The sequence below is a fragment of the Rhagoletis pomonella genome, unplaced genomic scaffold, assembly GCF_013731165.1.
Source record: "Rhagoletis pomonella isolate Grant_MI unplaced genomic scaffold, Rhpom_1.0 Rhpom_scaffold_00004, whole genome shotgun sequence".
NCBI lineage: Eukaryota > Metazoa > Arthropoda > Insecta > Diptera > Tephritidae > Rhagoletis > Rhagoletis pomonella.
In genome coordinates, this window is record NW_023458558.1 from 14,158,988 (window position 1) to 14,173,826 (window position 14,839).

The 14,839-nt window shown below is 36.3% G+C and overlaps 2 protein-coding genes across 2 annotated transcripts in view; one reads left to right on the forward strand and one right to left on the reverse strand.

The window, feature by feature from the left end:
• LOC118737061 (golgin subfamily A member 7) overlaps nt 1-1,314 on the forward strand; it is a 67,344-nt gene extending 66,030 nt beyond the window's left edge. Inside the window, exons 3-4 of the mRNA XM_036467308.1 lie at nt 42-194; nt 278-1,314. Of these exons, the coding sequence (XP_036323201.1) occupies nt 42-194; nt 278-418 (294 nt within the window). The 3' untranslated portion in view covers nt 419-1,314. The remainder of the gene's footprint in view (nt 1-41; nt 195-277) is intronic.
• A 4,416-nt stretch (nt 1,315-5,730) lies between these two features.
• The window catches only part of LOC118737057 (cGMP-specific 3',5'-cyclic phosphodiesterase), a 90,346-nt gene continuing 81,237 nt past the window's right edge, over nt 5,731-14,839 (reverse strand). Inside the window, exons 3-14 of the mRNA XM_036467303.1 lie at nt 14,286-14,553; nt 13,774-14,019; nt 11,142-11,407; nt 10,977-11,072; nt 10,600-10,890; nt 10,276-10,519; nt 10,111-10,202; nt 9,724-10,047; nt 8,575-8,728; nt 8,356-8,515; nt 8,078-8,298; nt 5,731-7,982 (exon numbers count right to left, since the gene is read on the reverse strand). Coding sequence (XP_036323196.1) covers nt 7,585-7,982; nt 8,078-8,298; nt 8,356-8,515; nt 8,575-8,728; nt 9,724-10,047; nt 10,111-10,202; nt 10,276-10,519; nt 10,600-10,890; nt 10,977-11,072; nt 11,142-11,407; nt 13,774-14,019; nt 14,286-14,553 — 2,760 coding nt within the window. The 3' untranslated portion in view covers nt 5,731-7,584. The remainder of the gene's footprint in view (nt 7,983-8,077; nt 8,299-8,355; nt 8,516-8,574; nt 8,729-9,723; nt 10,048-10,110; nt 10,203-10,275; nt 10,520-10,599; nt 10,891-10,976; nt 11,073-11,141; nt 11,408-13,773; nt 14,020-14,285; nt 14,554-14,839) is intronic.

A 14,839-nucleotide genomic window follows, 5' to 3' on the forward strand; every position in this document is an offset into this window, starting at 1 on the left:
TGTTTATATGATAGTTGTAATATGATACGCCCTTTGTGCAGGTTGAGCGGCAGGTATTTGAGTCAACCATCAATAGGCTGAATGAATTTTTTGCGGAGGCGGAAAAAGGCTCTTGTAGTACATATTGTGAGGGATGTATTGGCTGCATCACCGCTTACTTGGTGTACATGTGTTCGGAAACACACTACGAAAAGGTAAGTGCTGCCTTTATATCAATAGCTTGTAGCAAACTAAATGTGCTACATGTTCATTTCTATCGAAATGTTTTCTACAACAGACGCTTCGCAAAATTTCCAAATTCATCGCCTCCCAAAATGAGCGAATTTACAATCCAAAAGGACTGCAAGTGATCGATCCCACGTATCGAGGCTTGCGAGTCATAGAAATATCTGTTTTAGATCGTCTAGGACGGACGTGACTTCCGCTTTCCCATTCGACCGAAGAATTCTTCATGTGAAAATTTATAAGACCAACGTTTGCGATAATCAAACAAAGACGATGAAGAAAACGTAACACAAATCGAGCTTCGATTATCCAATGGTTTTTATTAGGCTCTAGCATTTCCTAAGCTATGACGGATTTTATTAAGAAAACCATTTTAATTTAATATGTTTTAGTTAAACCTAATTGTATTTATACATAATATATCACATACTAAATACTTTACTTAGTTCAATATCTAGCGGAAACTGCTAATACGAAAATGGTGTCAATGATCCTCGGAAAAAAGCCGCATGAAATCAAAAAATTAGGCATTTAAAATTAGCTCCATGCGAATAATTATGAACATTTTACAGACAGCGCCATATTTATACTTACATATGTACAGATATAATTGGATTAAGCAAATATGTACTGCATTTTGAGACCCATTTTTCATTATTAAAGTAATTGTGGCGTAGACAATGAAAAAACTTGGTGCATGAATGAAAAAAAGTACTAAATAATTTAAGCTGCAGAGGTACGACGCTAACTATATGTAGTGTTTCATGTAGATCAGTTGTGTTTATGCAAACAGTTTAGTATATTGAAAAATATAGAAACATTCAAGCGATATAGTATGTATTTGTAAGTCACTGATTAAAATTGAACAAAAGTAAAATATTTAATAAATATAGATGTACGTATAAGCGTTTTAGTTAAACCTACACATGTATTTAATGCATAAAATATTAATAAAAAACAATAAATATTGAAATAAAGAAGATGAAGTAGCTCGAATTTCGATTCGTAATGAAGTGCATTAAATTTTATAATTAAACTAAACTCAGATTCACAGTTTAATTATAGTGCACTTCTCTCCGCTATTAACAAATGAAACAAGCTTCCGTGTATTTATTTAGCATTCTTTATTTAATTTAATTTGAAAATTTTCGTTCTACAAACTTTGCTTTGCAAAACGCAAAAAATATACAAAATACATTTATTCATAGCCGAAATAAAGTCGACCCGAATTGATTCTTCAAGCTTTTTCAATACGGTTTTTATACATTTATAATATATTTAAAGTTGCCATTAATTTTACTATATGTATTAGTGTGCATGCCACTTGATCTCGTGCGTTTAATTGAAAACTATATAACTATAGTGACTATAGTCAAACACAGTATACACATTTAATATATTAAAAACGAAAATTCATAGCGAGCCTGCAAACCAAAGCTCCCGAAATCTTTAGGAGTATCTCACTTTTTTAACGATTTTTTCAAAAATCTTCAAAGAAATTTCTGTACGAAAAATCAAGAAAACTCTGAAAAAATTCTGCAAGTAATTCTTCACATAGCCACATTATTTTCATTGCTTTACCGATTTGCTTTCGAAATTTCGTACGAGGATCGAAGCGTGCACAGTTTATTTTATTTTAGAAAAAAAAATCGGATGAGATCTTTACGAATTCTTTAAAATTTCTCTACAGCTTAGAATACTCAGAAAAAATGGTTTGCAGGGGACGGACATGTGTTCATACATTCTAAATATGTATGTCACACCTTTTGTGCTTAAATGTGGCCGGTTCCTTGTACCTGAACGCGCTGGTTATTCCTTCAACTTCATCAGCCATGGGCAAATGGTTTTGTCATTAGTTTATGACGATAGACGGCATTCGGTTACAAGTAACCGGTAATTTAAGCCCAATAGATATGAAGCGACTTAAGCCACTTTCAAAATAAACGGCTCATATGTACATACATACATATCTGATAACCTCCTCCTTTTTTGGAAGTCGGATAAAAAATATAACAACTACTGTTAAGATTAGTTAAAAATATAAATTAAAAATATTTATTTATTTATTTATACTTAACGTGTAGTGCTACGGAAAATCGTGGTGAAATGCGCCATGCGGAAAATCACAGAGAATGTGAAAGTAAGAAAAACTTTCGCAACCATTTTGATTGCAAATTTGGGCTGAATGAAAACACTTTTGATTATTCAGTCCTACACTGAAAAAATATGTCTTGACACTAGAAGGAACTCTTTATAGTAGAAAATGGTCGCCTTACTTATGATATTGCACTACTGCTACAATTTGTTAAAGCATTCACCACGAGAAAGAAAACACCTGCTTTCAATATTATATAACGAACAAATTTTTTATTTTTACAAAACGATATTTCCATATGAAGTAGGAAATTTTCCATACGCATATATGTATATGATTTTAAGACCAGTCAACTGTGTAGACTGTCCCATTTCGGACTCTTTTGATGTCATAAATTCTGAGTTGAATAAAAGTAACAAAGTTCACGTAGAGTACTAGTATTACTAGTAGTAGAAGTATACTAGTAGTAAAGAAGTATTAGTAATCAGAATTACATATCGTCACCTGAAATGCAAAAAGACGTAACAAACATCGTCGCTGAAATATAAAAGGTCGTAACTAATAAAAAATTCAAAATTAACTTTTTGATTGATATGATGGATTTCATAGAATTACAACACCCACATCATTTTATGAAAAAAATAAATATTAAAAATATTAGTCACGACTTTTTCCATTTCAGTTAGCACTTTAATAATTCGCGCAACACTGCGGTTGTGATTGCAACTCGAACAAGCCCATACTCATGAAGATGTGTTCATACATACGTACATATGTACATACCAACTGGCAAAATAGGTAAACACCTGACTGCATGTCTATACCTGCTATGGGCGCTCGCATACGAAACATCTTAAGAGATATATCGCAGGTGTAGACCGGCCATCGCAGAAAGTATACGATATAAAGTAAGAGATATCTCATACCATTTATCGCATACCTAACTATGCGTTTAGCCACTGCTTTTTCATATTTGCTTTGATTCCGAGTAGGAAAGAAACGGTGTTATTCGGAGAAACGTTGTTCAGACACAACCAAATAAATGAAATAAAATTTTCGCAACATTTATAAAAAACTTACAACAAATTCGCACTGCACTGGTATGCGATCAAATGCCCACGTACAAAAATTTCCCTGCGATAAGATTTCGCACGCGAAAAAACAGTTCGTATTCGAGCGCCAGAGCGCAGGTATAGACTTGCAGTTACGGTATAGGCCATGTTTTCTTTCAGTTTTTAGTACCAAAAATGTCATGACTAATGTCATCTACTAGTAAAGCATAAAATGAACACCTCTGACGACACATTTCGTTGTCAGTTGCAAAATAACGTGCCACCGAAGTTATTTCCAAGCGCCGAACTACTCCGAGCGACTGCTCTACGTTCTACGTAACTTACTTTATAAAGCGGCTCAGAAGTATGCCTGATACCAAATGTACATTCTAAATTCCTGCTTACATAAGGCGGTCATGTCTTTGTTAAAGTAAAGTAAGTAGATTGCTGGTAAGGTATTACTGACGAATCTCCCTTTGCTTGCAAGTACTTCCATAGCAAGTAACAATGTTGAATGATTGAGCTTTGATCAAGAGTTTTGTGGACGAATATTGCATACTTTATGACGCTCTTTTTATGATTTCTCGCTTCTCTTAAATCAAGCTTCATATTACATATAGATATGTCTAATTTCATATCGGAAATTTAAATCACATTTAACTTTAATTAGGAGTTCTTATTTAAATAGCCGAAAATGAATATTAGAATTTAATCATCAATCCGCACTTAAATTGGCCCTTAATGTTTTTTGTTTCGTAATTTTCCGAATTTTCTTATCCATGAGTTCCCCTCATCAATTTCATATAAGGAAACTACAGAATTTTTTTTCTAATTTTCCATTTTATTTTATTTGTGCTTACTTTTGCTTTTGATTATGTTGTTGTGCATACACATACACATGCACGTGGTGATGGCTCATATTCAATATCGTCTATCTGCAATTTTCCGTGGTCGGGCTATTATCATGTCGTTTATAGTAATGCATTTTAAGCTGCACCTCATTTTTTTTTTTTTTTGAAATGTCAGCTAGGCTACTGTGGCTCTCAAGGCCTCATATATAAATAGATCTACTTAGTTACATAGACCCGACTGTCGTGAGAACGTTAACATCAATGGCCCGTAGTCATAGTCAAAATAAAGTCGACTTTAAAGTTAGTTGCAGCTTTTTGACATAATTTTCAATGGGATATCTGTCAAAAAAGCTGCAACTAACTTTAAAGTCGACTTTATTTTGACTATGACTACGGGCCAATGTCACGTCTACGTCTACGTAACCGGAACGACCCAGATTTATATCTGGCTAAAGACTTTCCCTTCAGCAATACTTCCCAAAAACTCTGTGAGGAATTTGTATGCTGTTAGACCAACAACAACAATAACATGAGTCACATTAGAGCTAGATAGGGAACTCTAGAGAGGTGTTAGAGGGTATTTTGTATAAGCTCTCCATGCATTACATACTTAACCCTTCGTCGGGCGCAACTGGTCTGTGAGCCACAGCCAGCACATCTTTTTACTTCGCCCTGCCCTTTTATACCGTTAAATTTGCTGACGCTCAGTAGCTGCCTCTTTTGATGTGCTCTATACAGCAAAACCACTCAGTTTTTGTTTGACTTCCAGTACGAGAAGTTATGTAGAATTGATCCGAGAAGCTCATTGCGCCCGAACTCGTGAAATGTATTAAATTAATTGTTTTCAGAACTATTTTTTTTTAATTTTATTATTCATCTAAAACTAGCTATTATGTGCATGTCCCAGAGTTGAATCTTTATGGAATGTTTGCATTTTTTCTAAACTATTTTACGTTGTATGTTTTACCTTTTGATTTTTTAATTTTATTTTAAGATTTTTGTAGTAGCTGCTAAATTTATGTCAATGGATTTTTACAAAACTGTTTACATTTATTTCCTTTCAACATGCCTAAATGCCGTGCCAGCATTCCCAAGATGTATAAACTATATAATTGTTTGTTTAGTATGTGTTTGTTAGCCACATTGCGCCCGAAATTGACGGTCGCCATATTGCGCCTGACGAAGGGTTAAATTAGAAATTGACATGCACGTTTTTTATAGGTTAATATTTTTTTTTGATTTTTCATTACGTAGTTTGCAGTATATTCTGTAAGCGTTCACCTATGTACACATGTATGTACGAGTATGCAGTTTTAAAAATTTTTTAGTAACGCAAGATTATACTACGCTATTTGTTATGAATTTTGTTTGCACTACACTACACTTTTTGGGCTAAATAACACTAATAACAAAGTTTAAAATTTTTACCATACATTTTGCGAAAACAATCAAATGCATTTTGGAAATTTAAAAAGAAAACAAAATTCTTTATTTAACAAATTTTTGCATTAGTATAACTTTCAGAAAATTCAATTGTATGTAAACTGTGTGCCCACATTTATAAAGTTTCTTTACTCAATTTAATAATTCAAAACGTTTTCTTTTTTTTTTGTTTAGCCACATTTAATTAATTAATTTTTCAACAGCCAATTACATAGAAACTTACATACATAAATACATAATTTTTTATATTTGAGATTTCATAAATATCATCATTGGGTTTGTATTGCTATCATAGTAAGTAGTAGTTGCGACATTTTTGCCATCACTAAGTGCGCGAAGGGGCGTAGCTTGAAAGTGTGCACGGCTCTTAAAGCTCTCCGAGCTAAGTTTACGTACATACATACATAATGTAATAAAGTAATTTTTCACTATTTACAAAATTGCTTTTTCTCGCATGGCGTTTCTTAAGCAAACCTACGCTATTTTTCTAATATATCTAAACTTAAAATAAAATAAACATTTTTATGTAAATTTAATTTATATTTACTTAGTTTTTCATTTGATACGACTAGAACAAGAAATTGCATTGCTGCAGCAGTAATGCTTGTATATAAATACAAACTTTTTTTTTAAAGAAAATTTGACTAGCTTTTTATGTAATTATAAAAAAGAAGTTGTTGATGTACATACATACATATAATTATTTGTATTTTATACAAAAATGTACTACTAATATTAACTAAGAGTTTAAGTGAAGCCACATTACATACATTTGTACATATTCATGGGTTACTTCTACATATTTTCCTCATGGAATACATTCAACCAAAGGAGAAAAAAAGAGTGCTTTGTTGCAACGCTTAGTACGCTTTTGTTTTGGGTAAGACTTTATCCAGAATTTTAGCACACATATACAGTCAGCGTCAAAAATATGCATACCCTCTCGTTTTAAAAATTGTATTTACTTATATATTGCATAGACAATTTTTTAAGTTTTTTATAAAAACATAGTTCATTCAACAGAAAAACCTACAGGAATCAATATACATATTTATATTTTGCATAAAAAATTTTTAAATTTTTTTTATAAAAATATAGTTCATTCTACAGCAAAACCCAAAAAAATCAATTTCTTTGACTTTATATAGAACTCGGGGAAAATGTAGCAAATACCAAGAAATTTTCATTGAAATTAAAAATTTTTTAATTCTACTTAGAAAAATCTGGAGTATGCATGCAGTTTTGCAGCCCATTAAATTTTAGTATAATAAAGTGCACGTTTCAAGCCGCCCAAAATTAGCAATGATTTTTGAGAATTTTTTTCGCAGAGGGTGTTGCTTCATATAGTAAAAGAGAAGAGACATTCTGCATGGTAAATATAAATAAATAAAATCGTTAAAACGTCAGGGTATCCATATTTTTGTCGCTGCCTGTATGTACGTAGACTATATTTCTTCGTTTGTTTTCCTTTAATAAGTTTTAATATAGATCTTTAATCAATTAATTTCGAACACTAATGTAGTCGTATTGCTGATATTTCGACCCCAAACGCCTTTGAAAACCAAAAAATAAAAATAAAAAATTTTTTATTTTGACTTTCTTGCATTAGCCGAATCCTTATTCCTATTTAAAATTTCATCTATTTTCTTTTTGATCCAGTGTTTCATATTTTCATTAAAAATTTTGATTCGTTTATTTACTTGTTTGGTTTTTTAGCTCTTTTTTCCCTTTTCTCTGCCTACTCTACTTTTGCGAGAAGCACATAACATCCATGCACAACTCAAAAAATGCTTTTCTTTACTGTGAGTGAATTGAAACAATTTTTCTACAAACTCTAATCCAATTAGACATCGGTCGACCCTCCACCGCTGCTGTGCTTGTCGGTGGAGGTCGCCAAATTCTAATTGGAGGGCTTTCGTCACAATAGCGAGCACAGCTTGGAGCGCTTCTTTGACTTCTCGGCCGTGCCGACAGTACCCGCCGACGAGGTCGACGACGAAGCAGAAATGTGACCGGGGCCTGCTGCCGTGGGCTGTGAAGGACTTGTTGGACTTTTATCATCTAAATCTTCGCTCACATGAGTGTCTAATAGCTTGAAGGATGATTTTTGTTTGACACCATCCATGCTGTTGTAGAGCGTTTTTGTTAGCTTCGAACGCACCGCTTTGCCTAGCGCGCCGGTCTTTTTGATACTCAGTCGTGTGCTGCCGCGATGGTGTTCCGGCGTGGAGGCATCATCGCCATGCAGTTGCTGCGGATGACAATTGAGTGTGGTAACCGTGAATTCAATATCCTTAATCTCCTCATCGGCGCAACCTGGTTGGAAAGAATGGAGCGCGTGTATGTATGTTTTAGTACATACATATATGAAAGTCTTTACGATTATATTGGAAAATTTTAAATGGACCTACCGGCAAATTCCTCCACTGGTTTATCAATCGTATCATGATCTATCCAAGTCAGACCCATTTCCACTTTCTCAGCCAAGTCTTGCCAATTGCGTCGATTTTCTAGCGTGCCTTCATACAGTGGTGTTATCCAGGGAAAAGTGTCGCAAAGAACGCGATATAGCGGCAAGCAGATGACGTCTATGAATCCTACCTGCATTTTGGGCAATTCATCTTTGCGCTCACTGCAAATGTTGGCCATAAAAATGTCTCCCTCAAATTTTCCTCTTTTGTTTACTCACCGATCCATCATTGCGATTGGTTGTGTGTTCAACTGTAGCTTCTCTAGATCCCCTTGATCGAAAAATTCATCTGCAACCAGCTTGGCTAGTCGATGCTGCACCTCCCAAGGCTTTGCTATGGCACTCACGTCACAGGCGGTCATCATCATGCCGCATAGCACTGCAAATTCATTCAAGTTAGCTTCAAGTTTAATCGAAAATCACTAAAGTGTGCCTTACGCTCCTTCTTCTCCTCACTCTGCCAATCGAATTCGCCATTTTCCACGAGCTCCAGGAAAGCATTACGCTTCTTAAAATACATCGCCAGATCGGTGGAGAGTATAGCATTTTCCACGGTTTTCATAACAGAGCGATAGTCCTCGGGCGAAAGTGCCTGATAGACAACAAAATAAAATTAGTTATTTATGGTTCCAGAATGAACGAAGAAGTAGGAGCTGCGTTTTACTTGTCCAAACAGTCCTTTAAGCTCCCGGAGTACTGTAATATTTTTAAGCCGAAATTTCGGCAATAAATCCGCAGACTAAGCGGCTAAGCTACAGTCAGGGGCAGCTGCTACCTACTCGAAGAACGTCATGCATTGTAAGGAACAATAGGAAGGTTAACAAAGGTGTTTTACTGAATATAAACCTGTAGTCTTATTGTATATTTAAGGAGGTCTTGCCAGAAGATTCCAGCGGATCACTCTGACGCTTAACACTGTGATTTATATCTTGCCAGTAAAATATGATGGCAAAGTTGTCGAGGTTATGTTAAAAAGCTCGGCCTATAAGTTTAATTCAAACCCCGAGCAATCCAAATTTTTTTTGGAAACGCAGTCACTTGTTGGTCTAAGCAGATCCTTATACACCCTTATGCGCTCAAGATAGAACTGCGTTGGATGTACGCTGTGGAATCAGACCCTAGTGAAACATTTAAGGAATGGTTAAATGTAGGTTGGTTAGTTTGGGTTTGGAGGTGATTCATAAGACCTGTCTATTTCTTGTGGTGTTACCAAGCCTAGCGGTTATCTTCCAGCGGACGAGTATAGAATCAGTGCCGAACCCACTATGGCGCTTGCGTCAATGTTTTTGAATGCGTCCTCTATGTCTAAAAATACAACCAAAGCATACCATTCATCTTATAATTTCTTTTCGACCAGCCCGAGAAGCTAGTGTAGAGCGCTTTTCGGAGATTTTCTGCACTGGCGAGACGCTACTAATGTATTTAAGAGGAAAAAGGTCAGCCTTGGAGTCTAAAGTCTTTGGTGCGCGAAAGGACCTCCCTGACTTTCGTCTCTCTCCAGCTTAGCGGAATATAGCCCATGTTAAGACACTAACACGCTGTTACTTTTAGCTCACTGTTGACTTTAGTATAATATGTAAATCTCACCTGAAATATATTATTGCCTTCCGAATTCAAAATCATTACACACTGATCGAAGTGGTGATGCTCCATGGTGCTTGTCGTATACAAAATAGCCAATGGTGATTCGGTTTTGGTTTGAAATGCATTATTTGTGCCACGATGATCGAGATCGTGACACAAACATGCCACCAAGAGACCTAGTATTTCCAAGTCAGTCATGAAGCGTTCCATTTTACCAGTCTTCAGCATAGCGAACATAGTTTGAGCCACGTTGAGTGCATGACGCCAATTGTGGTATTTAACGGGACGGTAATTCTTGCGTACACTCAACACCCAACGGCAAAGAACCTGGAGAGAAACATATGATTAGCTTAGAAATGCACCACTGGGAGTTACGAGTCACCGTCTTACTTCATAGGGTATTTGAAATTGTGCGACTAGATTGCATTGTAGAAACATGCGCAAGACGGCGCGACAGGTGTCATCATCACAGAGATTAAAGTCTGCCGAAAGGGAAGGAAAGAGATGATCTCTAACCATTAAGCATCTACGGATTTATGAACTTCCACAACTTACCAATAAACTTAAAACTATAAAGATCATATTTTTCGGCCGACTCAATTTTATCGCTGACCAGCTTGTTAGTATGCTCCGCACTAGCGGTCGCATGATAAGATAAACATTCCAATGCCACCTTCTGCTTGGCCATTAGTTTGCAAGCATTCTCATACATTTGCGTATTGTGTATGCCCAGGCCACAAAATATAGCGAAAGCTTCGAAAATTGAAACATCCGAGTCGGTAAAAGGCAGACCAGTGCTCTAAAATGATAAAAAAAAATCAGTATTTTTTTTTTCTTTTCCATTTTTTGGATTACTACAACTCGAGATCAGTGCCTTACCTTATTGATCAGCTGCGCCACACCTATTACCGTTTTTTGCGCATTCGCTATCGGCATACATAGAATCGCCTTCGTGGCGTCCATTTCATTCTCAGTACGGATCTGATTATGCTCGCGCACCCACTCATGTACATCGCTAATATTCACCGTCTGACCGGTTGTCGCAACAAATTGTGCAATCTGCGCCAACGTGGAATTGCATAGATCATTGACGGAGGGACGAGAAATGTTGGCCGATTGATTGGAGGCGCCCAACTCAAAAAGCACCGTAAAGCGGGTGCGCGTCTTTTGCTGTGAGGTGCCGTGTGGGAATTGTAAAAGCGCAGAAAAGAAACACTTTACTTTAACGAGACTTATTCTATTTCCTTCTTACTTACTTTGTCATCCTTTTCATCGTCCTCAACATCTTTAATCGCGCGAGTTAATCGACTTTGAAGTTGATTTGGCTTTTCAATAATCTTCTCCAAGTGACTCTGTAATTAATACCAAGAAGTGTGTATAAAATTTATGATATCCACTAAAATTAGTTTCTCTCCTCCTACCGCTTCACAGCAATCCAAATCCACTAAAAACACTGCGCATCTTTCGCATTTCAGCAACTCACGCGCTTCAGTCATAATTTTCGTTACCAAGCATTCCAAATTATTTTGCTCTTCGAATATGTTGCGCGCCAAGCTCAAAAGTATTTGATTGCGTCGATATTCCTGGACGGACATCTCGAATAGTTGGGCATTTTGTATGCCAATGCCACAAAAGGTCAGGTAACGACGAAAGATCTCTACATCATGGTCGCTAAATTCCATGGAACCTGTGAAAGTGTTGAGATAGACAACGCATGATTTTTGTTAAGCGATTTTAAATAGGTGATGCTTCAATATATATATATATTCGACGAATTTCCGCCAACAAATTTACGTGCCCTTCAAATCGAAGCTGTTTTTTTATAAGCTGAATAGTTCACGACACGAATATACCAGACCACCAAGGGTTGACGGAGTACCTAATAAGGCCCTCAATGTGACGATACACTCACGGCCGGACTTACTTACAAAAACGTTTTACACATACACATTTCCGAGTAATTAGTTGGAAAATCAAAAACCGGATAAACCGCCGTCTTACCCCCACAATATGCCTGCTGGACACAGTAGAGAAAACCATTGAGAAAATTATCTGTATACAGGCTCACGATGATCGCAGATAAATGGGTTTTCTATTACCCTCCAGTTTGGCTTCAGATAATCCCGGTCGACCAAAGACGCCATTAAATTTGTGATCGACAAATAACCAAAGAGGCTGCGCTATAATAACGCTGGACGTTAAGAACGCTTTTAATACCGCGAACTGGTAGCGCATAATGGAAACGCTCTTTAAAATTGAAGCTCCAAGCTATTTATATCACAAGAATAATCAGAAGCTATCTACCAGACCGTAAGCTAACGTCCTAAGGCGATAGGATATCTGTGCAGTACAGCGTAGCGTCTCGGTGAGGGTGCTTCAGGGATCTGTTCTCGGATGACTCCTTTGGAATCTGAAGTATGGCGGCAGTCTGCGTATCGATATGCTTCCTCGTACAAATATGGATTTTCAGATGATATCGCCGTTGTGGTCGTAGCGGAACATATCTAGGAGATTGAGACCAAAGCTAACAACACTATAAAAGGTATGCAAGAGGAGGAGTAGGAATTTAAGCCTCGCGGATCACAAAACATAGGCAGTTTTATTATGCAGCAGGAAAGTCGCAGACACGATAAGATTTAACGTTTGGTCCGAATCCACCACATCCAAGTCCACAATTAAATATATGGGCGTTATGATTGTTGGCCGAATAAATTTTAAGACCCAACTCGAGCGTGCTTCCGAAAAGGCTTCGAATGTTCAAGCACATCTATCTAGATTTACGCCTAATAATGGTAGTCCTAAACATACTAGATGAATATTTTACAGTAGGGTAGTCAGCTTAGTTTTACTTTATACTGCTCCAATTAGGGCGGAAGCGTTGAAGGTAAAATGTAACAACTGTCTATCGCACAAGTCCATTGAGAACTGTTTGTGGTTGCGCACATTTTCCGATGAAGCGTTCTTTGTAGTGCCAGTATATTTTTTCGTACCGCCTTTACAACGATGGTCCAAAGTGAAATAGAATAGCTACGAGATGGAAGCCTGGGCTCGAATCGTAACGTAAGCTGTATGGGACAAAGAGTACGTTCACGTATGTCATAATCCGAGAAATGTGTGTTAACGTGATGAGTAGTCAAATATCGTATGTGACGATTCGAGCCCTATTCTTTTATACAAAAAAATAAAGCTACTAACAAAGAAAATCGATGGATAAATAAATTAAAATGCGTAATGATTTTTTATGCAGGAAAGAATGTTACTCATACGCCATGTAAACGGTCACATTCACACATGGCGTATGAAAAACATTTTCCATGTTAGAATTTTAATTCTTTTTATTCACATTGCAAACTTAAAATGAGAATATCTTGGGTAAATGACCTGATCTAGAAAAACAGTATACAGACTCATAATCTACAACCCAAAATCAAGTTTACGTGGCTCGGCATTCTTTGTGTCATTTCAGCGTTCCTACAGTGTTATATTTGATAAACTGCTAAGAAAAGTCAGACCATTTCTTGGTCAATTGATTCGATAACTCAAATTAAGTACCTCCTAAAGCATTTAAAGAAAGACCGGAGACTGCTGGAATTCTAGTTTATTTCTTGTTTTTATTCAAATGAATTTGGGAAAATATTCCATCCCCATTTGCAGTTGCGACTAGAATGCTAAGAACAGCTGAAATCAATTATCTCCAGTGTACCTTTTATCTTGCAAATTTACTTACAAAAAATCGCAACCGAAATTTTAATTTATTCGTTCAAATCGCAAATTTCCAGCAAACTGTACTTTGCACTAGGCGGTAATTTGAACTAACTATTGTAAGTTAGTCTAAAAAATTGTAATTTACAGTTAAAACTATGAATATATGAAGGACCCAACCAAGGGATTTTGTTTTAATGACTATTTTATGCCAACACATAATTACTTGTATTTCATAAGTCCATACAATTATGCTTTCCAGTGGTTAAGTAAGAAGTTACTAATAAATTCCATTTTAAATAACAATTATACTTTTTCTGTATTAACCAACTAAACTCTTTCTCAACTTACCATTCGTTTTATTGATAATTTGTGCTACTCCAATAACGTCACCTTCGTAATTACAAATGGGCATCGATAATATTGCATTCGTTTTATAGCCAGTCTTTAAATCTATCTCACAGTTGAAACGTGCATCCTTGTATGCTTCCTTTATGTTGATCGTCTCCTTAGTTTGCGCCACCATGCCTGCAATGCCAACGCCGAACGGTATTCGTATCTCTTCCAATTTAGCCTTCTTAACAGCATCCTTGAGCGCTGCAAACGACAGATGGCAAAATCAGTCAACAGAAAAAATTTTAGATAGCAAATAAATCAGTGCATTTATTGTAAGAAAAAAAAAAAAAAAACCATTGGTAAAGAGGCAAAAGAAAAACATCTATTTTCACTTTCATTTCAATTCGTGCTTTTGCCCCTTGTGATTTGCTCTTCGACTTCATTTGCATGCAACGTCGAGTTCAAATTGCCACACAGACACAGACGAGTCATTGTGAGTATTACGAAAAGTAGTAGTGTCGGCTTACCTGTCTTTTGTGTCACATCGAAGAGCTTTGCAACCAGGTATTTATTGTTCGGTGGTCCCTTGGCCAAAAACAATGAGCCACGATCTGCATGAGTAAGCAGCCCCACATTCACGAGAATTTTATGACACAGCACATCAATGTCCAATTCATTGGCCACATCACGAATCAACTCCATGAATAGTTCACCTTCATCCAATTCCATTAAATGTCGTCGACTATCCAGTACTGAATTGCCAGAGGATGTGGACAGTGAGCGAGATTGGGATTTCTGCTTGTGTAGCAAACGGAAGACAAAAGAAGAAATATTAAATGGAAAATGCATATCTGTGACTTGGTTTAAAAGCAAAGGGCAAATAAAGTGAAAGGTAAATAGAGCAGTTGTATGGTATTCATATGATACGAACGAAAAAATGCTTGTGTCATGGATTACATTTCAGTTTAGCACTGAGCTTAAAGAAATCAATTATTCATACATATGTTTGTTACTGCGGAACTGTGATCTTATTGCAATTCAAATAGGTTTTCTATTTGTGTGCCAAAAAACGTTTTACACT